The sequence below is a fragment of the Scyliorhinus torazame genome, chromosome 21 (assembly GCF_047496885.1).
Source record: "Scyliorhinus torazame isolate Kashiwa2021f chromosome 21, sScyTor2.1, whole genome shotgun sequence".
NCBI classification, from domain to species: domain Eukaryota; kingdom Metazoa; phylum Chordata; class Chondrichthyes; order Carcharhiniformes; family Scyliorhinidae; genus Scyliorhinus; species Scyliorhinus torazame.
In genome coordinates this window covers 2,448,545-2,475,144 of record NC_092727.1, presented here as the reverse complement: position 1 = coordinate 2,475,144, position 26,600 = coordinate 2,448,545, and the positions used below count along the sequence as shown (strand labels likewise).

Genomic DNA, 26,600 nt, shown 5'->3' with positions numbered 1-26,600 from the left:
AATGGCTGCTGGCTCCGGTGTCCAATACAGCCGGGCTATTACTCCTGCACGGGCTGGTGAACTATGATTCAGTTCGTCCTCAGGACCCCAGGTCTTGGATTCTGTCGTAACGGTGTTGGTTACAGAGTGTGTCAGAAGTCTTCCTAGTCTGTGTGTGGTAATAGCAAGTTCTTATTAACTACCTGCAATTGTATCGATATATTCGACAGAGCAAAGGATACCAGCAAGGAGCTCGCTGCATGGTTCAGCCAGAGCTCATGTCATGTGTCTTGTTACATCACTGTGTGCGCACTGCTGCACTGCGTTCCACATTAACCCTGTACATACCACACCCTATACTACAGACATTGCATCACAAAATCAAGACTGATGCTTTACTGAGGGAGCGCTGTACTGTCAAATAACCGTCGCTGAATTCCCTCTTAACAACATTCTGAGAGTTACTGTTGACCAGATACTGAACTGGGCCAGCCATAGAATAACTGTGGCTACAGGATCAGGAGTCAGAGCTGGTAAATCTGCAGCAAGTAGAGTTCCCAGAACCGCTGGCGTGATTCCTGCGCCTGCGCAGTGGGTTTCTTCTCCGCGCCATCTTTACAGCGGCCGGCGCGGAGGGGAAGAGTGCCCCCACGGCACAGGCCCGCCCGCAGATCGGTGGGTCCCGATCGTGGGCCAGGCGACAGGGTGGGCCCCGGGGCCAGATCCCCCCGCGGGCCCCCCCCCCCCGGGGCCAGGGGCCAGGTCCCCCCGCGGGCCGCCCCCCTGGGGCCAGATCCCCCCGCGGCCCCCCCCCCCGGGCCAGATCCCCCCGCGGGCCCCCCCTCCGGGGCCAGGTCCCCCCGCGGGCCCCCCCCGGGGCCAGATCCCCCCCCCCTGGGGCCAGATCCCCCCGCGGCCCCCCCCCCCAGGCCAGGTCCCCCCCGCGCCCCCCCCGGGGCCAGGTCCCCCCGCGGGCCCCCCCGGGCCAGGTCCCCCTCGCGTCCCCCCCCCCCGGGGCCAGGTCCCCCCGAGGACTCCGCAGGCCGCCCGCGGAGCCAGGTCCCGCCGGTAAGAATCTTGTGTAATTTATGCCGGCGGGACAGGCTGGGAACGGGGGATTGCTCGGCCCATCGCGGAGCGGAGAATCGCCGTGGGGGGGGGGGCTGCAGACAACGGACCCCGACTAGTGCGACTCCATTCCCAACCCCGCCAAAAAAACGGCGCCGGAGAATTCAGCAGCCAGTGTCGGGGCGGGATTCATGCTGTCCCCGGCGCTTCTCCGGCCCGGCGGGGGTCGGAAAATCCCGCCCCACATGTTTTGGGCATGTCCGAAACTGAAGGGGTTCTGACAGGGGTTCGCAGACATATTGTCCGAGGTGTTGGGGGTAAAGGTGGCCCCGAGTCCTGAGGTAGCGATATTTGGGCTGTCCAAAGACCCGGGAGTCCAGGGGACGAGAGAGGCCGACGTCTTGGTCTTTGCCTCCCTGATAGCCCGGAGACGGCTCTTGTTTTGATGGAGGGACACGGAGACGCTGAAAGCGGGGGTGGGGGTGAGCGAACTGGCAGAATTGCTGTGGCTGGAGAAGGTCACGTTTGTCCTGAGGGGGTCGGCGTATGGGTTCACGCGGAGGTGGAAACTGGTCATTGACTTCTTTACGGAGGATTGGGGAGTCAGCAGCCGGGAGGGATAAGGGGATTAAAATGGGGAAGGCAGGACAGGGGGAGGGAGGGGTAGGTCAGGTGGGGGAATGGGTGTTGGTTATGTATTATGTGGGGCACGGTTGCACAGTGGTTAGCACTGTTGCTTCACAGTGCCAGGGTCCCAGGTTCGATTCCTGGCTTGGGTCTGTGTGGAGTCTGCAGGTTCTCCCCGTGTCTGTCTGGGTTTCCTGCGGATGCTCCGGTTTCTTCCCACAAATCTCGAAAGACGTGCTTGTTAGGTGAATCGGACATTCTGAATTCTCCCTCCGTGTACCCGAACAGGCGCCGGAATGTGGCGACTAGGGGCTTTTCACAGTAACTTCATTGTAGTGTTAATGTAAGCCTATTTGTGACAATAATAAAGATTCTTATCATTACTATTGTTTTATGGGCAGCACGGTGGCGCAGTGGTTAGCACTGCTGCCTCACGGTGCCGAGGTCCCAGGTTCGATCCTGGCTCTGGGTCACTGTCCGTGTGGAGTTTGCACATTCTACCAGTGTCCGTGTGGGTCTCACCCCCACACCCCAAAAGCATATACAGGGTAGAGAAATTGGCCACGCTAAATTGCCTCTTAATTGGAATAAAAAAAATAATTGGGTCCTCTTTAAAAAAAAAAATTATAATAAATTTCCAAAGTACTGCTTCATCTACAACTACTGGATGTTGTGAATGTTTTTTCTTGTATCCACGTGGCTCGCTGAAATCGAGGTTTCGAGACAAGACAAATTAATCCAGGGGAGATCACATCACTATCAACAGGCTAGTATGGGGTTCAAAATTTACAACGTATTTTGTTGTTCATCGAGACTTCCCAAGAGCAGGAATCTCGGGAACTCTATTCCACACAAGGACGGGAAGCAAAATCTTTGAATATTTTCAGGGCCGAGCTGGATAGATTCTTGATTAACACGGGGGTGAAAGGTTATCGGGGGTTGGCAGGAACGTGGGGTTGAGGTTACAACCAGACCAGCCATGATCTCATAGAACGGCAGAGCAGGCTCGAGGGGACGAGTGGCCACTCCTGCTCCAACTTCATATGTTTGTATGTCGGTAAGGTTGGCATCTGTGATCCCAAAACACACCTCGTGTCAGGGGGTGAAACATTGAACCATCAAATCAGAAACATGACAGATATATTTACCTGCACACAAGTTGCACCCCTCATGTCACCAGTTTATCACCAATCTCAGCTCATTCAGCACACTGACATATTGAATTTTATTGTGAAGACAGATTGCTAGTTAGTTACAGCCTTGTTGTGACCTGGAAGGTGACACATTCCATAACTTTCAAAACGGAATTTGATAATGCTGCGGGAAAGCTGCCGGGATACGGGGCAGGAGCTGAACAATACTAACTGGATAGTTTTCACAGAACCAGAACACGTACAATGGGCTGAACAGTGTTGGAAGATTGGACTACACCTGTTTCACTGTGCAGAGGTTTGGCCTCAATACCCAAGGAGGAATATTCTTGCCGTAAAGGACATTTACATTCCCGAAATGACAGAAGTGTCTGATTGATGAGCGATTGAATAGAATCAACTTATACAGTCTGGAGCTTGAGGGTGACAACATTGCAAAGTAAAATAATTCTGACAGAGTTCCAGAGAGACCGATTTCCCCAACTGCTCGGTCTAAAACCAGGAGCACGGCCTCAGGGTTAGCAGTGGGTCATTTGGGACTAAGGTGAGGAGAAATGTGTTCACTCAAAACATTGTGGATTTTGGGGTTTTACGCTGGACACTCCGACATTGTCTATATTCAAACCTGAGGGATTGAAGGGACATGGGGAATAGTGCTGGAAGGTGAAATTGAGGTCATTAAAATCTTATTGAATGGAAAATAGGCTCCTCCTGTTTTATTGCTTCGTAAGGTTCCATGATGACCTTCAATTAGAGGTTTAACCTCATGACTTTCCACTGACCCCACACTTACCACCATGTCTCGAACGGGCGACCCACAGCTTCCAGTACTCTCAGTCCTCTCCCAGGCTGGGTTAAAGCGGTCGGTGTTTTTAAATGAAGCTGTAATTGTCTCCTGTGCCATGCTCCGTGGTGTGCTGTAAGCACCAGAACCCTTGGTGCAGTAAACATCAGTGTTCTCATTCCTGCTGCTGCTTCTGTAGGAGCCAGGCGGAGGGTCAAGGTCATGTCGACTCACGGTGGGGCTCTGCATTGAGTTTAACCGATATGTGTCTGCCATGTGCAGGCTGAGCATGTCCCGGTTCAAGTCCGTCTGGCTGATGGATTTCCTGCGGATCAGAGACGACCCAGGCGATGGGTACGTTGAGTAACTGCTGCCGGTGCTGTAACCGTAGTTGCCACAGTATCCACCACTCAGTCTGCTGGGAAAAGCCTTCAGCGGAACTCGGCTCAAACTCTCGCTGCGTCTGTTCAGCGCCTCAGGACGAGGGAGCTGCCGACCACGGTCAATGTCCAGACTCCGGCCAGAGCTGGCATGGGGAATGTAGCCGCTGGTGTATCCTGACTTATAAAGCAGTTTGTCTTTGTCTGTGTAAGTGGAGCCCAGACTGTGGGTGTAGCTGTGGTACGAGAGGCCATAGTGTGGGCTGGTGAAGGTGCTCGAATAGTTCCCAATTCGCTTACTGGTGGATGAGGAGGAAACGCGGGACATGTCAACTTCGGCCTCACACAGTAGGCCACGCCTGGCATTTACTGAGGACAAAAGATATGCACATTAGTCTTTAAATTTACAGTTACACTCAGCCCCACCCCTCCCCCACCACTAGTTCCTTTCCTGTGGGCACTGACCCTTCCTTGGGTACAGTTCCCTGGGCAATATTCATCCACCCAAATCCAGACTGGAACCAAACCTGGACTGTTCCAGCTCTCAGCAGGGGTTTAGCATTTGCTAACTAGCCCTTAACCGCTCACCACAGTCTGCTAACTAGCCCTTAACCGCTCACCACAGTCTGCTAACTAGCCCTTAACCGCTCACCACAGTCTGAACACGAGTGGTACAGGATCGTATGCTTCCTGTGATCAGGGGCGAAATTCTCCCCAAACGGCGTGATGTCCGCCGACTGCCGCCCAAAACGGCGCCAATCAGACGGACTCCGCATCTTTGGGGGCTGAGCGCCAACATTGAGTGGCTAGGCCGACACCGGACGAATTTCCGCCCCGCCAGCTGGCGGAAACGGCCTTTGGTGCCCCACCAGCTGGGGCGGAAATGACATCCCCGGGCGGCGCATGCGCGGGAGCGTCAGCGGCCGCTGACTGCATTCCCGCGCATGTGCAGTGGAGGGAGTCTCTTCCGCCTCCACCATGGTGGAGACCGTGGCGGAGGCGGAAGGAAAAGAGTGCCCCCACGGCACAGGCCCGCCCGCGGATCGGTGGGCCCCGATCGCGGGCCAGGCCACCGTGGGGGCACCCCCCGGGGTGAGATCGCCCCGCGCCCCCCCCCCAGGACCCCGGAGCCCGCCCGCGCCGCCTTGTCCCTCCGTTCAAAAGGTGGTTTAATCCACGCCGGCGGGACAGGCAATTTAGCGGCGGGACTTCGGCCCATCCGGGCCGGAGAATCCAGCGGGGGGGCCCGCCAACCGGCGCGGCCCGATTCCTGCCCCCGCCCAATCTCCGGTACCGGAGACTTCGGCAACCGGCGGGGGCGGGATTCACGCCAGCCCCCGGCGATTCTCCGACCCAGCGGGGGGTCAGAGAATGACGCCCCATGTTCTAAATGCTGTAACTGTTCATTTGTTAACTATATGAAGAGGAAGAGAATAGCTAAAGTAACTGTTGGCCCTTTAGAGGACGATACTGGTGAGGTAAGAATGGGGAACACAGATACGGCAGAGGCACTGAATCAATATTTTGCCTCGGTCTTCATGGGAGAAGATAATAAAAAATTTACAAAAACTGCAGTTAATGCAGAGGAACTTGGTGCAATAACCATCACCAGGAAGATGGTATTGAATAAACTAATGGGATTAAAGGCATACAAGTCTTCGGGACCTGATGGACTGTACCCTAGGGTATTAAGGGGGGTAGCAGCAGAGATAGTGGATGCATTGGTTATGATATTTCAGAATTCCCTGGATTCAGAAAGGGTCCCGGTGGATTGGAAACACGCTAATGTGATGCCCCTATTCAAAAAGGGAGAGAGGCAAAAAGTGTCTTCCAAATTGATCTCCTGGGTTATTTAGTGGGGGGGGGGGGGGCGGTGGCCAGTATTGGGAGGGTGGTCTTGCAGAGAGGGTGACAGCAGGGGGGGGGGGGCACAAAGCACTACTGTTGGGCGGCACTTGTGTAGATGGTGTGAGGCTGGAGCAAGAAGGGGGAGACCCTATTGGGGTAGGATAGAGGGGCGTCGTGTGGGGGGTCGGGGTTGCGAGTGCTGGCGATGGCACCGGGAAGGTACTCGACGAGTCCGGAGGTGGGGGTCACTGTGAACATCTGGAGCCTTTCAGGTAACATTTTAAGCTGGGGGGCGGGTCAGAGGGGATGCCAAGTAGGGGGAATCATGGGTTCTAGCCGGGGAGGATGGATGCGAGGTTTCGGAGATGGGATGAGAGGGGGATCAAGGAAATGAAGGACTTGTTTCTTCGGGGATGATTCATGAGCTTTGATGAGTTGGGAGAGCAGTATGGGGTTGGCGCAAGGGGAAGGGTTTCGGTACCTGCAGGTTTGAGGTTTTGCAAGAAATCTATCAGCGGGGGGGGGGGTTGGAGAGTGGGATGTTGAGGGGGTTCTATGGGAGAATCCTGGAGGAGGGCAGGGTGTCTATGGAGGGGATTAAGGCAAAGTGGGAGGAGGAGATGGGGGGCTGGCGATGGAAGAGGGTCTGTGGTTTGAGGTGCTGCGGAGGGTAAATGCCTCAACCTCGGGCGAGCTGGGGCTGATCCAGCACCTCACAAATTCAAGGATGAGCCGCTGTTTGAGGGGTGGAGGATGTCTGTGAGCGGTGTGGGAGGGGCCCCGCAAACCATGTTCACATGTTTTGGTCCTGCCCGAAGCTGGAAAGGTATTGGGGGGAGGGATTTAGCACAATCGTGGGGGTGTTGCATACGGATGTGGAGCCCGGTCCCCTAGAGGCCATTTTCGGAGTGTCAGACCAGCCAGAGTTGTAGGTGGGTGAGGGGGAGATGTTTTAGCCTTTGGCTCGCTGATCGCTCGCAGGCGGGTCCTGTGGGGGTGGAGGTCAGTATCTCTGCTCTGTGCCTTGGCGGGGGGGGGGGGGGGGGGGGGGGGGGGGGGGAGTGGCTGGAGCTTACCCTGGAGAAGGTGATGTTTGAGCTAAGGGGGGGTGAAGGAGGGGGTACAATTCTTGGGGTGTGTTTATTATACACTTTTGGGAGTTGTTTGCCGTTGACTGTTGGGGGGGGGGGGAGGTGGGCGGGGGCGACTGCATTCTTTTCAGTTTTATACTGTTGGGGGGTTGCTTTGTTTCTGTTTCTTTTTGTACGGCAAAAAATGATGAAAATATGGTGAATAAAAATATTTTGAAAAGATTGATTCCGAATGAAAGGGTTAACGGATGAGGAGAGAGTAAACAGTTTGGGCTTATACTTGCTGGAGTTTAGAAGGGTGAGAGGGGATCTGATCGAGGTGTATAAAATACTGAAAGGGATTGATAAAGTAAACATAGACCAAATGTTCCCCCTTGTGCGGCAATCTAGAACGAGTGGTCACGAGAGGATATAGATTTGAGAGGCGGTAGATTTAGAACTGAGATGAGGAGGAACTACTTCTCGCAGAGGGTGGTGAATTTGTGGAACTCGCTGCCCCATAGTGCGGTGGAATCTGAGTCATTAAATGGCTTCACGAAGGAGACAGATATATTTCTGATTTTAAAAACGGGTTAAAGGGATATGGGGAACAGGTCAGGAGATGGAGCCCAAAGAGAAAATGCTGGAAGAGCAAACGTTTCGAGCCCAGATAACACTTTGTCAAAGTGGGAAGGTGGATTTGAGAGCAGGAAGAGATCAGCCAGGATCTGATTGGATGGCGGAGCGGGCTCGAGGGGCTGGATTGCCGGCTTCTACTCCCAATTCCGATGTTCCTGACTGGTCCCCACCCTCAGCACTGAACCGAAACCACACAACTTCACAATAATCACTGTCCAGCCTCTTTCACATTTTTACCCAATTAATTTACAAGCATAAAATTCAAAACCTGTGCAGCCGGACTTAAAACCCACTTGCCAGTGAATGCTTCGTTAATTCTGGGTAATAACATAAACTCTGCTCCCAATCTACCGATTAGACACTTCTCTCTGGCAACCAGAGCAATTGGGGGCCGAACAGCCTCAGATGATTTTGTGCTGAAGGCTCCTCTCAGTGGACTAGTCAGTGCTAAATCTCGCAGCAACACCGCTCACTGGCAGCCTGCATTTCCATAGCACCTTTTTCAGTGACTCCCAAAGGGATTTACATCAATAAAGGACTTTGCTGAATGTCACTTCTGTAAAGTAGGAACAAGGCAGCCAATTAATTATCTGCGAGATCCCACAAAGAGCAATGAGAGAATGATCAGATAATCAGATTTAATGATGGGATTTGTGGGATATACAGGAAAACTTTTACATTCATCTGAAAGGTGGGGAGAGCACGCAGTACTGACCCTCTGACAGTGCGGCACTCCCTCAGTACTGACCCTCTGACAGTGCAGCGCTCCCTCAGTAGTGACCCTCTGACAGTGCGGCACTCCCTCAGTACTGACCCTCTGACAGTGCGGCACTCCCTCAGTACTGACCCTCTGACAGTGTAGCACTCCCTCAGTACTGACCCTCTGACAGTGCGGCACTCCCTCAGTACTGACCCTCTGACAGTGCGGCACTGCCTCAGTACTGACCCTCTGACAGTGCGGCACTCCCTCAGTACTGACCCTCTGACAGTGCGGCACTCCCTCAGTACTGACCCTCTGACAGTGCGGCACTGCCTCAGTACTGACCCTCTGACAGTGCGGCACTCCCTCAGTACTGACCCTCTGACAGTGCGGCACTCCCTCAGTACTGACCCTCTGACAGTGTAGCACTCCCTCAGTACTGACCCTCTGACAGTGCGGCACTCCCTCAGTACTGACCCTCTGACAGTGCGGCACTGCCTCAGTACTGACCCTCTGACAGTGCGGCACTCCCTCAGTACTGACCCTCCGACAGTGCGGCACTCCCTCAGTACTGACCCTCTGACAGTGCGGCACTCCCTCAGTACTGACCCTCCGACAGTGCGGCACTCCCTCAGTACTGACCCTCTGACAGTGCGGCACTCCCTCAGTACTGACCCTCTGACAGTGCGGCACTCCCTCAGTACTGACCCTCTGACAGTGCGGCACTCCCTCAGTACTGACCCTCTGACAGTGCAGCACTCCCTCAGTACTGACCCTCTGACAGTGCAGCACTCCCTCAGTACTGACCCTCTGACAGTGCAGCACTCCCTCAGTACTGACCCTCTGACAGTGCGGCACTCCCTCAGTACTGACCCTCTGACAGTGCGGCACTGCCTCAGTACTGACCCTCTGACAGTGCGGCACTCCCTCAGCACTGACCCTCTGACAGTGCGGCACTCCCTCAGTACTGACCCTCTGACAGTGCGGCACTCCCTCAGTACTGACCCTCTGACAGTGCAGCACTCCCTCAGTACTGACCCTCTGACAGTGCGGCACACCCTCAGTACTGACCCTCTGACAGTGCAGCACTCCCTCAGTACTGACCCTCTGACAGTGCGGCACTCCCTCAGTACTGACCCTCTGACAGTGCGGCACTCCCTCAGTACTGACCCTCTGACAGTGCAGCACTCCCTCAGTACTGACCCTCTGACAGTGCGGCTCTCCCTCAGTACTGACCCTCTGACAGTGCAGCACTCCCTCAGTACTGACCCTCAGACAGTGCAGCACTCCCGCAGTACTGACCCTCTGACAGTGCAGCACTCCCTCAGTACTGACCCTCAGACAGTGCAGCACTCCCGCAGTACTGACCCTCTGACAGTGCAGCACTCCCTCAGTACTGACCCTCAGACAGTGCAGCACTCCCTCAGTACTGACCCTCTGACAGTGTGGCACTCCCTCAGTACTGACCCCCTGACATTGCGGCACTCCCTCAGTACTGACCCTCTGACAGTGCAGCACTCCCTCAGTACTGACCCTCTGACAGTGCAGCACTCCCTCAGTACTGACCCTCTGACAGTGCAGCACTCCCTCAGTACTGACCCTCAGACAGTGCAGCACTCCCTCAGTACTGACCCTCTGACAGTGCAGCACTCCCTCAGTACTGACCCTCTGACAGTGCGGCACTCCCTCAGTACTGACCCTCTGACAGTGCGGCACTCCCTCAGTACTGACCCTCTGACAGTGCAGCACTCCCTCAGTACTGACTCTTTGACAGTGCAGCACTCCCTCAGTACTGACCCACTGACAGTGCGGCACTCTCTCAGTACTGACCCTCTGACAGTGCAGCACTCCCTCAGTACTGACCCTCTCACAGTGCGGCACTCCCTCAGTACTGACCCTCTGACAGTGCAGCACTCCCTCAGTACTGACCCTCTGACAATGCAGCACTCCCTCAGTACTGACCCTCTGACAGTGCAGCAGTCCCTCAGTACTGACCCTCTGACAGTGCGGCACTCCCTCAGTACTGACCCTCTGACAGTGCAACACTCCCTCAGTACTGACCCTCTGACAGTGCAGCACTCACTCAGTACTGACCCTCTGACAGTGCGGCACTCCCTCAGTACTGACTCTCTGACAGTGCGGCACTCCCTCAGTACTGACCCTCTGACAGTGCAGCTCTCCCTCAGTACTGACCCTCTGACAGTGCAGCTCTCCCTCAGTACTGACCCTCTGACAGTGCGGCGCTCCCTCAGTACTGACCCTCTGACAGTGCAGCACTCCCTCAGTACTGACCCTCTGACAGTGCAGCACTCCCTCAGTACTGACCCTCTGACAGTGCGGCGCTCCCTCAGTACTGACCCTCTGACAGTGCGGCACTCCCTCAGTACTGACCCTCTGACAGTGCGGCACTCCCTTTGCGCTGCACTCAGGTTGTGAGCCTGGATTAAGTGCTCCTGATCTGGAGTAGAATGTCTGGAGTACGGGTGGCAGGGTTAGAATAAAGGATTTCTGAGTCGGATCGTGTTTCTGTTTCATGGATCCAGGCTCGGATAGACAGGTCTCTTCAGTCAAAGTTTATGAATATGGAATATGATCAAGATCACAAGGTGTGTTTTAAAATGATTTTATATCATGGACATTTTGGTGGGTTTGTCTCCACAAACATCCGAAACTGCCCGGTACTCGGCACCAGCTCGCTGGGGAATCTCAGGCAGAATCTGCCACCTTGTGGTGGATGACTGCACTGACACCGTCTCCACAATCATTGCGTTTCTCCACCGGGTTCTCCTGTTGCAAACTGCAAACCCTGCCTCCTCCCCCATCCGCATCAGCCATGACTCAGGGACATTGGAGGAGGGAGGGTGAGAGAGCGGAGACACAGACAGAACCACCAACTTGGAAAAATACTGGCTCTGGGAGGACGTTAACTCCGTCCTCAGTCTCCAAACATCAATCCGGAAAGCACCACCCGATACAATTTCTTCCAGTAATTCCCTGTAGCCCAGCTCACACTCGTTTCTCCTGTGTAGCCTCCAAACTAAAATGTGGGCGCAAAACTGCTCAAAACCACTTTACCAGTCACCAGCTACTGTAGAAAGTCATGGGGCAGAGCAGAAAATCATATTGGCACAGCTGGGAGGGCTGTGTCTGTGTTAACACAGCATTGATGGAGATTTACTTTGTATCTAACCCCGTGCTGTACCTGTCCTGGGAATGTTTGATGGGGACAGTGTAGAGGGAGCTTTACTCTGTATCTAACCCCGTGCTGTACCTGTCCTGGGAGTGTTTGATGGGGACAGTGTAGAGGGAGCTTTACTCTGTATCTAACCCTGTGCTGTACCTGTCCTGGGAGTGTTTGATGGGGACAGTGTAGAGGGAGCTTTACTCTGTATCTAACCCCGTGCTGCACCTGTCCTGGGAGTGTTTGATGGAGACAGTGTAGAGGGAGCTTTACTCTGTATCTAACCCCGTGCTGTACCTGTCCTGGGAGTGTTTGATGGGGACAGTGTAGAGGGAGCTTTACTCTGTATCTAACCCCGTGCTGTACCTGTCCTGGGAGTGTTTGATGGGGACAGTGTAGAGGGAGCTTTACTCTGTATCTAACCCCGTGCTGTACCTGTCCTGGGAGTGTTTGATGGGGACAGTGTAGAGGGAGCTTTACTCAGTATTTATCCCCGTGCTGTACCTGTCCTGGGAGTGTTTGATGGGGACAGTGTAGAGGGAGCTTTACTCTGTATCTAACCCCGTGCTGTACCTGTCCTGGGTGTGTTTGATGGGGACAGTGTAGAGGGAGCTTTACTCAGTATTTAACCCCGTGCTGTACCTGTCCTGGGAGTGTTTGATGGGGACAGTGTAGAGGGAGCTTTACTCAGTATCTAACCCCGTGCTTTACCTGTCCTGGGAGTGTTTGATGGAGGCAGTGTAGAGGGAGCTTTACTCAGTATCTAACCCCGTGCTGTACCTGTCCTGGGGGTTGTTTGATGGGGACAGTGTAGAGGGAGCTTTACTCAGTATCTAACCCCGTGCTGTACCTGTCCTGGGAGTGTTTGATGGGGACAGTGTAGAGGGAGCTTTACTCTGTATCTAACCCCGTGCTGTACCTGTCCTGGGAGTGTTTGATGGGGACAGTATAGAGGGAGTTTTACTCTGTATCTAACCCCGTGCTGTACCTGTCCTGGGAGTGTTTGATGGGGACAGTGTAGAGGGAGCTTTACTCTGTATCTAACCTTCTGCTGTACCAGTCCTGGGAGTGTTTGATGGGGACAGTGTAGAGGGAGCTTTACTCTGTATCTAACCCCGTGCTGTACCTGTCCTGGGAGTGTTTGATGGGGACAGTGTAGAGGGAGCTTTACTCTGTATCTACCGCCGTGTTGTACCTGTCCTGGGAGTGTTTGATGGGGACAGTGTAGAGGGAGCTTTACTCTGTATCTAACCCCGTGCTGTACCTGTCCTGGGAGTGTTTGATGGGGACAGTGTAGAGGGAGATTTACTCTGTATCTAACCCCGTGCTGTACCTGTCCTGGGAGTGTTTGATGGGGACAGTGTAGAGGGAGATTTACTCTGTATCTAACCCCGTGCTGTACCTGTCCTGGGAGTGTTTGATGGGGACAGTGTAGAGGGAGCTTTACTCTGTATCTAACCCCGTGCTGTACCTGTCCTGAGAGTGTTTGATGGGGACAGTGTAGAGGGAGCTTTACTCTGTATCTAACCCCGTGCTGTACCTGTCCTGGGAGTGTTTGATGGGGACAGTGTAGAGGGAGCTTTACTCTGTATCTAACCCCGTGCTGTACCTGTCCTGGGAGTGTTTGATGGAGACAGTGTAGAGGGAGCTTTACTCTGTATCTAACCCCGTGCTGTACCTGTCCTGGGAGTGTTTGATGGGGACAGTGTAGAGGGAGCTTTACTCTGTATCTAACCCCATACTGTACCTGTCCTGGGAGTGTTTGATGGGGACAGTGTAAAGGGAGCTTTACTCTGTATCTGACCGCGTGCTGTACCTGTCCTGGGGGTGTTTGATGGGGACAGTGTAGAGGGAGCTTTACTCTGTATCTAACCCCGTGCTGTACCTGTCTTGGGAGTGTTTGATGGGGACAGTGTAGAGGGAGCTTTACTCTGTATCTAACCCTGTGCTGTACCTGTCCTGGGAGTGTTTGATGGGGACAGTGTAGAGGGAGCTTTGCTCTGTATCTAACCCCGTGCTGTACCTGTCCTGGGAGTGTTTGATGGGGACAGTGTAGAGGGAGCTTTACTCTGTATCTAACCCCGTGATGTACCTGTCCTGGGAGTGTTTGATGGGGACAGTGTAGAGGGAGCTTTACTCTGTATCTAACCCTGTGCTGTACCTGTCCCGGGAGTGTTTGATGGGGACAGTGTAGAGGGAGCTTTACTCTGTATCTAACCCTGTGCTGTACCTGTCCTGGGAGTGTTTGATGGGGACAGTGTAGAGGGAGCTTTACTCTGTATCTAACCCCGTGCTGTACCTGTCCTGGGAGTGTTTGATGGAGACAGTGTAGAGGGAGCTTTACTCTGTATCTAACCCCGTGCTGTACCTGTCCTGGGAGTGTTTGATGGGGACAGTGTAGAGGGAGCTTTACTCTGTATCTAACCCCGTGCTGTACCTGTCCTGGGAGTGTTTGATGGGGACAGTGTAGAGGGAGCTTTACTCTGTATCTAACCCCGTGCTGTACCTGTCCTGGGAGTGTTTGATGGGGACAGTGTAGAGGGAGCTTTACTCAGTATTTATCCCCGTGCTGTACCTGTCCTGGGAGTGTTTGATGGGGACAATGTAGAGGGAGCTTTACTCAGTATTTAACCCCGTGCTGTACCTGTCCTGGGAGTGTTTGATGGGGACAGTGTAGAGGGAGCTTTACTCAGTATCTAACCCCGTGCTTTACCTGTCCTGGGAGTGTTTGATGGAGGCAGTGTAGAGGGAGCTTTACTCAGTATCTAACCCCGTGCTGTACCTGTCCTGGGGGTTGTTTGATGGGGACAGTGTAGAGGGAGCTTTACTCAGTATCTAACCCCGTGCTGTACCTGTCCTGGGAGTGTTTGATGGGGACAGTGTAGAGGGAGCTTTACTCTGTATCTAACCCCGTGCTGTACCTGTCCTGGGAGTGTTTGATGGGGACAGTATAGAGGGAGTTTTACTCTGTATCTAACCCCGTGCTGTACCTGTCCTGGAGTGTTTGATGGGGACAGTGTAGAGGGAGCTTTACTCTGTATCTAACCTTGTGCTGTACCAGTCCTGGGAGTGTTTGATGGGGACAGTGTAGAGGGAGCTTTACTCTGTATCTAACCCCGTGCTGTACCTGTCCTGGGAGTGTTTGATGGGGACAGTGTAGAGGGAGCTTTACTCTGTATCTACCGCCGTGTTGTACCTGTCCTGGGAGTGTTTGGTGGGGACAGTGTAGAGGGAGCTTTACTCTGTATCTAACCCCGTGCTGTACCTGTCCTGGGAGTGTTTGATGGGGACAGTGTAGAGGGAGATTTACTCTGTATCTAACCCCGTGCTGTACCTGTCCTGGGAGTGTTTGATGGGGACAGTGTAGAGGGAGATTTACTCTGTATCTAACCCCGTGCTGTACCTGTCCTGGGAGTGTTTGATGGGGACAGTGTAGAGGGAGCTTTACTCTGTATCTAACCCCGTGCTGTACCTGTCCTGAGAGTGTTTGATGGGGACAGTGTAGAGGGAGCTTTACTCTGTATCTAACCCCGTGCTGTACCTGTCCTGGGAGTGTTTGATGGGGACAGTGTAGAGGGAGCTTTACTCTGTATCTAACCCCGTGCTGTACCTGTCCTGGGAGTGTTTGATGGGGACAGTGTAGAGGGAGCTTTACTCTGTATCTAACCCCGTGCTGTACCTGTCCTGGGAGTGTTTGATGGGGACAGTGTAGAGGGAGATTTACTCTGTATCTAACCCCGTGCTGTACCTGTCCTGGGAGTGTTTGATGGGGACAGTGTAGAGGGAGATTTACTCTGTATCTAACCCCGTGCTGTACCTGTCCTGGGAGTGTTTGATGGGGACAGTGTAGAGGGAGCTTTACTCTGTATCTAACCCCGTGCTGTACCTGTCCTGAGAGTGTTTGATGGGGACAGTGTAGAGGGAGCTTTACTCTGTATCTAACCCCGTGCTGTACCTGTCCTGGGAGTGTTTGATGGGGACAGTGTAGAGGGAGCTTTACTCTGTATCTAACCCCGTGCTGTACCTGTCCTGGGAGTGTTTGATGGAGACAGTGTAGAGGGAGCTTTACTCTGTATCTAACCCCGTGCTGTACCTGTCCTGGGAGTGTTTGATGGGGACAGTGTAGAGGGAGCTTTACTCTGTATCTAACCCCATACTGTACCTGTCCTGGGAGTGTTTGATGGGGACAGTGTAAAGGGAGCTTTACTCTGTATCTAACCCCATACTGTACCTGTCCTGGGAGTGTTTGATGGGGACAGTGTAAAGGGAGCTTTACTCTGTATCTGACCGCGTGCTGTACCTGTCCTGGGGGTGTTTGATGGGGACAGTGTAGAGGGAGCTTTACTCTGTATCTAACCCCGTGCTGTACCTGTCTTGGGAGTGTTTGATGGGGACAGTGTAGAGGGAGCTTTACTCTGTATCTAACCCTGTGCTGTACCTGTCCTGGGAGTGTTTGATGGGGACAGTGTAGAGGGAGCTTTGCTCTGTATCTAACCCCGTGCTGTACCTGTCCTGGGAGTGTTTGATGGGGACAGTGTAGAGGGAGCTTTACTCTGTATCTAACCCCGTGATGTACCTGTCCTGGGAGTGTTTGATGGGGACAGTGTAGAGGGAGCTTTACTCTGTATCTAACCCTGTGCTGTACCTGTCCCGGGAGTGTTTGATGGGGACAGTGTAGAGGGAGCTTTACTCTGTATCTAACCCCGTGCTGTACCTGTCCTGGGAGTGTTTGATGGGGACAGTGTAGAGGGAGCTTTACTCTGTATCTAACCCCGTGCTGTACCTGTCCTGGGAGTGTTTGATGGAGACAGTGTAGAAGGAGCTTTACTCTGTATCTAACCCCGTGCTGTACCTGTCCTGGGAGTGTTTGATGGGGACAGTGTAGAGGGAGCTTTACTCTGTATCTAACCCCGTACTGCACCTATCCTGGGAGTGTTTGATGGGGACAGTGTAAAGGGAGCTTTACTCTGTATCTAACCCCGTGCTGTACCAGTCCTGGGAGTGTTTGATGGGGACAGTGTAGAGGGAGCTTTACTCTGTATCTAACCCCGTGCTGTACCTGTCTTGGGAGTGTTTGATGGGGACAGTGTAGAGGGAGCTTTACTCTGTATCTAACCCTGTGCTGTACCTGTCCTGGGAGTGTTTGATGGGGACAGTGTAGAGGGAGCATTACTCTGTATCTAACCCTGTGCTGTACCTGTCCCGGGAGTGTTTGATGGGGACAGTGTAGAGGGAGCTTTACTCTGTATCTAACCCCGTGCTGTATCTGTCCTGGGAGTGTTTGATGGGGACAGTGTAGAGGGAACTTTACTCTGTATCTAACCCTGTGCTGTACCTGTCCTGGGAGTGTTTGATGGGGACAGTGTAGAGGGAGCTTTACTCTGTATCTAACCCTGTGCTGTACCTGTCCTGGGAGTGTTTGATGGGGACAGTGTAGAGGGAGCTTTACTCTGTATCTAACCCCGTGCTGTACCTGTCCTGGGAGAGTTTGATGGGGACAGTGTAGAGGCAGCTTTACTCTGTATCTAACCCCGTGCTGTACCTGTCCTGGGAGTGTTTGAATCTGTTCCATTCCCCAATGCTGATCTAGTCATGATGAATACAAATAGAACCACACAGTGCTGCACAGGGACCAGATCCTCTGACACTAACACAAACTCTTGTTGCTAAACAAGGCTGATCAGACAAAGCACAGAAACGGTGCTGAGAGCAGAGGAAGGAAAATAAATCGAACAAAAGACAAAAAAACATAACCTACTTCCATTTCTCACTACTCTGGTCTTGAGTTCAGGCAACTTGCTTGTGATCCCCCACATAACTGAGTATTTCCTTTGCTCACTATGGGAACTGTTTTGATTACAGTAATCCCAGACTGCACTGCGAAACACTCAACACGGAAATACAGAGAGACGCTTGTGTTTACAGACAGGTCCAGGCTTGTTCCTAACAGTGAACAGAACCTCCACACAGACACTGACACACATAGACACACAGACACAGAGATACACATGGAGAGACACACACAGATACACACACACCGCCACACAAATAGAGAGACACAGAGACACACACACACACACAGACACACACACACAGACACACAGAGACACACAGAGAGACACAGAGAGACACACACACACATGGAGAGACACACACAGATACACACACAGACACAGAGACACACACAGACAGAGACACAGACAGACACGGAGACACAGACAGAGAGACACACAGAGACACACAGACACAGAGACACACGCAGTGACACACACAGACAGAGGCACACATGGAGAGACACACACAGACACAGAGACACACACAGACACAGAGACACACACAGACAGAGACACACATGGAGAGACACACACAGATTCACACACACCGGCAGAGACACACACACACACACACAGACACGCACAGATACGCACAGAGACTCACAAAGACGCACACACATTTTAAAAAAAAATTTAGAGTACTCAATTAATTTTTTTCCAATTAAGGGGCAATTTAGTGTGGCCAATCCACCTACCTGTGGTGAATGTATTGCTGTAACAATTCACCATGTGCATATCTGTATTACGCTGTTGCCCATGTGGGCTCCACCTATGGACCATTGTAAGGTATTACCTATGATGTAGCATGTTGGGGCCTGTGTGGGCTCCGCCCCTGGCTCCACCCCTTGAAGGGAGGTATAAGAGCAGTCGCCCTGTGGGCGGCTCCCACTAACAGATCAGTCGCAGGCAGGCACTGTTCTAGTTGATTAAAGCCACAGTTTACTTCTACTGGTTGTGTGAATTGATGGTCGCATCAATTTAATCAACTACAACGCCACTATGGAATCGGCCCTCAAACCTGACCGACTGGAACTCGATCCGCAGGCCGTGGAGGCGAAAGAGATTTTTTCGCACTGGCTCCGCTTTTCAAGACCTATCTCGCCGCCTCCTCCTCGCCTTCCGTCACCGACGAACAGAAGCTGAGCCTCCTCCACGCACGGGTGAGCCATCGAATCCCTGTTCAACTCGAGGAAGCCTCCACCAACGCAGACGCTCTGGCGATGCTAGAGCGCCTCTATGTACGGCCCGTGAACGAGGCATACGCGCGGCATCTCCTCACCACTCGCCGCCAGCGTCCCGGGAAATCGCTGGAAGAGTACCCACTTGACCTCAAAGTCCTTGCACGAAGCTGCAATTACCAGGCCGTTACAGCCACTCAACATATGGACCTCGCCGTCCGGGATGCCTACATGGCTGGAGTCAGGTCCAACCACGTGAGACAGCTCCTACTCGAAAAAGGTGCCCTAGACCTGGAAGTGACGGTAAAATTAGCCTCCTCTCTGGAAGTAGCGTTCCAAAGCCTTAACGTGTTCCCGTCTAATCACGCGACCCCCTTGTGGACCCCTACCAAAGAATGCCCTAGGTCTGTCCCCCCCGGACGCGTCATCGGCCTCGTGTTGTCCGTGGGGACAGCCATCTTCCAGCCCGCACAGCGTGTGCGACTCACGGGGGCCGCCATCTTCGCCATCCTCCCCCACGCGGCCGCCACGTGCGATTGATGGGGGCCGCCATCTTGGACGCCATCTTCCTCACCGCCCGACATGTGCGACCGACGGGGGCCACCACCTTGGAACCGCCCCAGCACCTCCGACCATGTCGGCTACCCACAACTCAGCGCGGTCACTCTTGACCAGTCGCGACCCAAACACCTCCGGAGCTCTACGATGACCGTCCGGGTAAACGGACACGAGACGCCCTGCCTCTTCGACTCCGGGAGCACGGAGAGCTTCATTCATCCGGACATGGTAAGATGCTGCTCACTCCCAATCTTCCCGGCGCGTCAAACCATCTTGCTCGCCTCCGGGTCTTACTCGGTGCAGGTCCGGTGGTGCACTACCGCAATACAGGGCGCCAAGTACGCCAACTTTAAATTATATGTACTGCCCGACCTCTGCGCTCCTCTTCTATTGGGACTGGATTTCCAATGTAACCTCAGGAGCCTAACCCTGAAGTTCGGCGGGCCCCTACCCCCACTCACCGTATGCACCCTCGCGACCCTAGAGGTCGACCCTCCCCCGCTCTTCGCAAACCTCACTGCCGACTGCAAACCAGTCGCCACCAGAAGCAGGCGGTACAGCATCCAGGACAGGACTTTTATCCGGTCCGTGGTCCAGCGACTCTTGCGGGAGGGAGTCAGCGAGGCTGCAATAGCCCCTGGAGAGCTCAGGTGGTGGTCGTCAGGATCGGGGAAAAGAACTGGATGGTTGTAGATTACAGCCAAACCATAAACCGGTACACGCAACTCGATGCGTACCGCCTTCCCCGGATCGCAGATATGGTTAATCAGATCGCGCACTACCGGGTGTTCTCCACGGTAGATCTGACGTCTGTGTACCACCAGCTCCCAATCCGCCCGGGGGACCACCACTACACGGCTGCATCAAGGGGGATATTGCCAAAGCTGCGATGTGTGTGGTGGACGAGTTCATCCCCTTCCAGGTGGAGAGCGACGGATCGGAGGTCGCCCTCGCCGCTACCCTCAATCAGGCAGGCAGGACAGTCGCGTTTTTTTCACGAACCCTCACCACCTCTGAAATTCGACACTCCTCGGTCGAAAAAGAAGCCCAAGCCATCGTGGAAGCCGTGCGGCACTGGAGGCACTACCTCGCTGGTAGGAGGTTTACCCTCGTCACCGACCAACGATCGGTAGCCTTCATGTTCGATAATACGCTGTGGGGCAAGATCAAGAACGATAAGATCTTGAGGTGGAGGATCGAACTCTCCACCTATAATTACGATATAGTATATCGTCCTGGGAAGCTCAACGAGCCTCCAGATGCCCTGTCCCGCGGCACATGCGCCAGCGCGCAAGATGACCGTCTACGTGCTATCCATAATGACCTCTGCTACCCGGGGTCACCCGGCTTCTCCACTACATCAAGGCCCGCAACCTGCCCTACTCCACCGAGAAGGTCAGAGCCATGATCAGGGACTGCCCAATCTGTGCGGAGTGTAAGCCGCACTTCTATCCACTGGATAAGGCCCACCTGGGAAAGGCATCCCAGCCCTTTGAGCGCCTCAGTATCGATTTCAATGGGCCCCTCCCCTCCAACAAGATGGGTGTTTACAACAATCGACAATAATTTCATGGTCATCATCCTTTTAATTCCAGATTTGTATTGAATTCAGGGGCGAGATTCTCCGACCCCCCACCGGGTCAGAGAATCGCTGGGGGCTGGCGTGAATCCCGCCCCCGCCGGTTGCCGAATACTCCGGCACCGGATATTCGGCGGGGGCGGGAATCGCGCCGCGCCGGTTGGCAGTCCCCCCTCCCCCCGGCGATTCTCCGGCCCGGATGGGCCGAAGTCCCGCTGCTAGAATGCCTGTCCCGCCGGCGTGGATTAAACCACCTACCTTACCGGCGGGACAAGGCGGCGCGGGCGGGCTCCGGGGTCCTGGGGGGGGGGCGCGGGGCGATCTGGCCCCGGGGGGGTGCCCCCACGGTGGCCTGGCCCGTGATTGGGGCCCACCGATCCGCAGGCGGGCCTGTGCCGTGGGGGCACTCTTTTCCTTCCGCCTTCGCCACGGTCTCCACCATGGCGGAGGCGGAAGAGACTCCCTCCACTGCGCATGCGCGGGAATGCCGTCAGCGGCCGCTAACGCTCCCGCACATGCACCGCCCGGAGATGTAATTTCCGCGCCAGCTGGCGGGGCGGAAATTCGTCCGTCGCGGGCCTAGCCTCTCAAGGTTGGGGCTCAGCCCCCCAAGATGGGGAGCATTCGGCACCTTTGGGGCGGCGCGATGCCCGACTGATTAGCGCCGTTTTGGGCGCCAGTCGGCGGACATCGCGCCGATACCGGAGAAGTTCGCCCCAGATTTCACCACCTGTCCTGGTGGGATTGGATCCCGGGACCGAGAGCATTCCCCTGGGTCTCTGGATCACCAGCCCAGTGACAATATCCACTGTCTCCCCTGCGAATGTGTGTGTGCGTTAGAGAGATAATGTGCGCATGAGAGAGAGTGTGCGGAGTGTGTGTGGGTGTGAATGCAAAAGTATATGTGTGAGTGTGCGTGTGAGGTTGTACATGTCTGCGAGAGTGTGCGTGTGTGAATGTGAGTGAGTGTGAGTGTGTGTGTGAATGTAGATGTGTGAGTGTGAGTGTAAGTGCTCATGAGCGTGTGTGTCTGAGTATGAACATGTGTGTGTGCATTTGAGTGTGTGTGTGTGTGAGTGAGTGTGAGTGTGTGAGAGTGTGTGTGAGTGTGAATGAGCGTGGGTGTGTGTGAGTGTGAGTGAGTGTATGTGTGTGTGAGTGTGAGTGAGTGTGTGTGTGTGAGTGAGTGTGAGTGAGTGTGTGAGTGTGAGTGAGTGTGAGTGTGTGAGTGAGTGAGTGAGTGTGAGTGAGTGAGCGTGAGTGAGTGTGAGTGAGTGTGTGTGTGAGTGAGTGTGTGTGAGTGTGAGTGAGTGTGTGTGTGTGAGTGAGTGTGAGTGAGTGTGAGTGTGTGTGAGTGTGTGTGCATTTGAGTGTGTGTGTGTGTGAGTGTGCGTGAGTGAGTGTGAGGGTGTGTGCATTTGAGTGTGTGTGTGAGTGTGAGTGAGTGTGAGTGAGTGAGTGTGAGTGAGTGAGTGTGTGTGAGTGAGTGTGAGTGTGTGAGTGAGTGTGTGTGAGTGAGTGTGAGTGAGTGTGTGTGTGAGTGTGTGTGTGTGTGTGAGTGAGTGTGTGTGAGTGTGTGTGAGTGTGAGTGAGTGTGTGTGAGTGAGTGTGAGTGAGTGTGAGTGTGTGAGTGAGTGAGTGAGTGTGAGTGAGTGAGCGTGAGTGAGTGTGTGTGTGAGTGAGTGTGTGTGAGTGTGAGTGAGTGTGTGTGTGTGAGTGAGTGTGAGTGTGTGTGCATTTGAGTGTGTGTGTGTGAGTGTGTGTGAGTGTGCGTGAGTGTGCGTGAGTGAGTGTGAGGGTGTGTGCATTTGAGTGTGTGTGTGAGTGTGAGTGAGTGTGAGTGAGTGAGTGTGAGTGAGTGAGTGTGTGTGAGTGAGTGTGAGTGTGTGTGTGTGTGTGAGTGAGTGTGTGTGAGTGTGTGTGAGTGAGTGTGAGTGAGTGTGTGTGTGTGAGTGAGTGTGAGTGAGTGTGTGTGTGTGAGTGTGAGCATGTATGAGTACGCATGTATTTTTTCTTTTTATAAATTTAGAGTACCCAATTCATTTTCCCAATTAAGGGGCAATTTAGCGTGGCCAATCCACCTACCCTGTGTGGGGGCGAAACCCACGCAAACACGGGGAGAATGTGCAAACTCCACACGGACAGTGACCAGAGCCGGGATCGAACCTGGGACCTCGGCGCCATGAGGCAGCAGCGCTAACCACTGCGCCACCGTGCTGACCTTGAGTATGCATATGTGAGTGTGTATGTGACTGCGTGTGTGAGCTAGCCAGGAGAAAGTGCTTAGGCTAGTGTCAATGAGTGTGCGTGCAAGTGTGAGCGAGCCAGGTGAGTCTGTGAGTGCTCGTGTGAGAAAGCTGGGAGTGTGTGCGCGACTGTGAGCGAGATAGGAGTGAGTGTGAGTGAGCAAGCCAGGAAAGAGTGAGAGTGTGAGCGAGCGTGAGTGGGAGAGAGTGTGAGTGTGAGCAACCTGGAACAGAGTGTGAGTGGGAGAGACTGAGTGTGAGTGAGCTGGGAGAGAGTGTGAGCGAGCTGATAGAGAGAGTGAGTGTGAGCAAGCTGGGGGAGAGTGTGAGTGTGTGTGGGTGAATGTGAGAGAGTGCAAGTGTGAGTGTGAGCGAGCCTGGAGAGCACGAGTGTGGGAGAGCTGGGAGAGAGAGTGAGTGTGAGCGAGCCTGGAGAGAGCGCGAGTGTGAGCGAGCTGGGAGAGAGGGTGAGTGTGAGCGAGCTGGGAAAGAGGGTGAGTGGGAGAGAGTGAGATGTGAGTGAGCTGTGAGAGAGAGTGAGTGTGAGCGAGCTGGGAGAGAGTATGAGTGTGAGTGAGCTGGGAGAGTGTGAGCAAGCTGCGAGAGAGCATGAGTGAGTGAGCTCGGAGATAGCGCGAGTGTGAGCGAGTTGGGAGAGTGTGTGGGTGAGTGTGAGCGAGCTGGGAGGCATTGCGAGTGGGAGCGAGCTGGGAGATTGTGTGTGGGTGTGAGCGAGCGGAGTGAGTGTGTGGGTGAGTGTGAGCGAGCGGAGTGAGTTTGAGCAAGCCGGGAGTGTGTGTTTGAGCAGAGAGGGTGCGAGTGTCTGATGTCGGTTGGGTAGGAGCCCGGCGGTGGTGAATAGTTTTAAATTGTTCCGGGAAAGTGGGCAGGAGCAATGACGTCAGTTTCGTAAAATGACCGGTTTTATTGAACAGCCTTTGTGCCCAAAGGTAAGAACAGCACCGGGACCGGCCTCACAGATACCAACCGCATCACTCACTTCCAAATTTACTCAATACAAAACTTGCTGATGGTGGAAATTGAAGTCTGGATCATTATTTTTTGAGTTTACTGAGAGTCAGGAGAGGAGGGGGAGTCTGTACCCCAGTGAGAGTCAGCACCTTCAGGGAAGGAGGGGGACCCTGTACCCCAGTGAGAGTCAGCACCTTCAGACGAGGAGGGTCCCTGTACCCCAGTGAGAGTCAGGACCTTCAGACGAGGAGGGGGACCCTGTACCCCAGTGAGAGTCAGCACCTTCAGGAGAGGAGGGGGTCTGTACCCCAGTGAGAGTCAGCACCTTCAGACGAGGAGGGTCCCTGTACCCCAGTGAGAGTCAGGACCTTCAGACGAGGAGGGGGACCCTGTACCCCAGTGAGAGTCAGCACCTTCAGGAGAGGAGGGGGACCCTCTACCCCAGTGAGAGTCAGCACCTTCAGACGAGGAGGGTCCCTGTACCCCAGTGAGAGTCAGCACCTTCAGACGAGGAGGGGGACCCTGTACCCCAGTGAGAGTCAGCACCTTCAGGGGAGGAGGGGGTCTGTACCCCAGTGAGAGTCAGCACCTTCAGGAGAGGGACCCTGTACCCCAGTGAGAGTCAGCACCTTCAGGAGAGGAGGGGGACCCTCTACCCCAGTGAGAGTCAGCACCTTCAGACGAGGAGGGTCCCTGTACCCCAGTGAGAGTCAGGACCTTCAGGCGAGGAGGGGGACCCTGTACCCCAGTGAGAGTCAGCACCTTCAGGGGAGGAGGGGGTCTGTACCCCAGTGAGAGTCAGCACCTTCAGGAGAGGAGGTGGTCTGTACCCCAGTGAGAGTCAGCACCTTCAGGAGAGGAGGGGACCCTGTACCCCAGTGAGAGTCAGCACCTTCAGGGGAGGAGGGGGTCAGTACCCCAGTGAGAGTCAGCACCTTCAGGAGAGGAGGGGGTCTGTACCCCAGTGAGAGTCAGCACCTTCAGGGGAGGAGGGGGACCCTGTACCCCAGTGAGAGTCAGCACCTTCAGGAGAGGAGGGGACCCTGTACCCCAGTGAGAGTCAGCACCTTCAGGAGAGGAGGGGGACCCTGTACCCCAGTGAGAGTCAGCACCTTCAGGAGAGGAGGGGACCCTGTACCCCAGTGAGAGTCAGCACCTTCAGGAGAGGAGGGGGACCCTGTATCCCAGTGAGAGTCAGCACCTTCAGGAGAGGAGGGGGACCCTGTACCCCAGTGAGAGTCAGCACCTTCAGGAGATGAGGGGAGCGTACCCCAGTGAGAGTCAGCATCTTCAGGAGAGGAAGGGGACCCTGTACCCCAGTGAGAGTCAGCACCTTCAGGAGAGGAGGGGGCCCTGTACCCCAGTGAGAGTCAGCACCTTCAGGAGAGGAGGGAGACCCTGTACCCCAGTGAGAGTCAGCACCTTCAGGAGAGGGGGGGGGGGCGGTCCTGAACCCCAGTGAGAGTCAGCACCTTCAGGAGAGGAGGGGGTTTGTACCCAGTGAGAGTTCAGGAGGGAGTTTAACAGCTTGGATATCGGTACTGGCAGTAACGCTGAGAGTAGCAGAGAAAGACTGAGGGAATGGAGGAAATATACCAACAGCTTCGGAAGATTTCACAGCATCAGAAAGCTGTTTGCTGCTGTCAAAAGGCAAAATTGGAGCCAATAAAATTGTAAAACATGACAGCAGAATTACAAAAGGCCCAGAAAGAAAACGGCCAAAGGTGGAGTCACTCCAATTCTTGCTCAGTTTGAGGCTGAGTTTGAGGATTTGGGAGGTTTCCCTAGCGGCCGGAGGTTAGAAAGATCGGGAAAAGTGAGGTCATGGAAAGATTAGAAAACAAACAATTTGAATACTGATGGGAATTAACTTGCGTTTCAGGAGCGATCGAGCAGCTTTAGCAAATCCATGACAACCTCAAGTAGGTCAATAATTGCACATGCCCTCTCACTATCACCAGTGAAACTAAATCCCCACTGTGTTCAGCATCATTGAGGAAACAGCTGCAATATGTGGAGCCCAGGAGAGGCGAGCGGCCAATGCCAACATAACATTGCTGCTTACTCCTTTTCAAATAGGACACAAAAGATTTTTCCTCTCAATAAGGAGCTCTGCTCACCAGGTTATTAAATCCAAGTATGTTTTTTTCTCCAACTTTCCTTCATTTTGTTTGCTGAAGGTGGGAAGTCTGTGGTTCAGAGGACTCTCCTGGAGAGGGAGCCCTGCGCTGTGGGAGGTACAATCCTAAAGCAATGTAGCACTGTCAGAGCGGCAATGCTGAGAGATTTCCAGACTGCTCACTGTGCAAGAAATCACCACAATAGTGAGAGAGAGAAAATATAAGTGTGTGTAAATTTCATAGAATTTACAGTGCAGAAGGAGGCCATTCGGCCCATCGAGTCTGCACCGGCTCTTGGAAAGAGCACCATACCCAAGGTCAACACCGCCACCCTATCCCCACAACCCAGTAACCCCACCCAACAGTAAGGGCAATTTTGGACACTAAGGGCAATTTATCATGGCCAATCCACCTAACCTGCACATCTTTGGATTGTGGGAGGAAACTGGAGCACCCGGAGGAAACCCACGCACACACGGGGAGGATGTGCAGACTCCGCACAGACAGTGACCCAAGCTGGAATCGAACCTGGGACCCTGGAGCTGTGAAGCAATTGTGCTAACCACAATGCTACCGTGCTGCCCACTAGACATTTTTTAATTCCAGAGTTTTATTGAATTCAAATTTCACCATCTGCCATGGTGGGATTCGAACCCAGTTCCCCAGAATACTGCCTTGGGTCTCTG

At 54.0% G+C, this 26,600-nt stretch overlaps 1 protein-coding gene across 7 annotated transcripts in view; it reads right to left on the bottom strand.

Moving 5' to 3' along the window:
• The window catches only part of LOC140398101 (ubiquitin carboxyl-terminal hydrolase 2-like), a 328,354-nt gene that overhangs the window by 120,069 nt on the left and 181,685 nt on the right, over positions 1–26,600 (bottom strand). For 6 of the 7 annotated variants that reach the window (XM_072486349.1, XM_072486348.1, XM_072486353.1 and 3 more), the window contains one exon: positions 3,619–4,358. In XM_072486349.1, coding sequence (XP_072342450.1) covers positions 3,619–4,317 — 699 coding nt within the window. In that variant the 5' untranslated portion in view covers positions 4,318–4,358. Of the gene's footprint in view, positions 1–3,618; positions 4,359–17,185; positions 17,259–26,600 lie in introns of those variants that run through there. The other variant, XM_072486347.1, reaches the window with a different exon arrangement.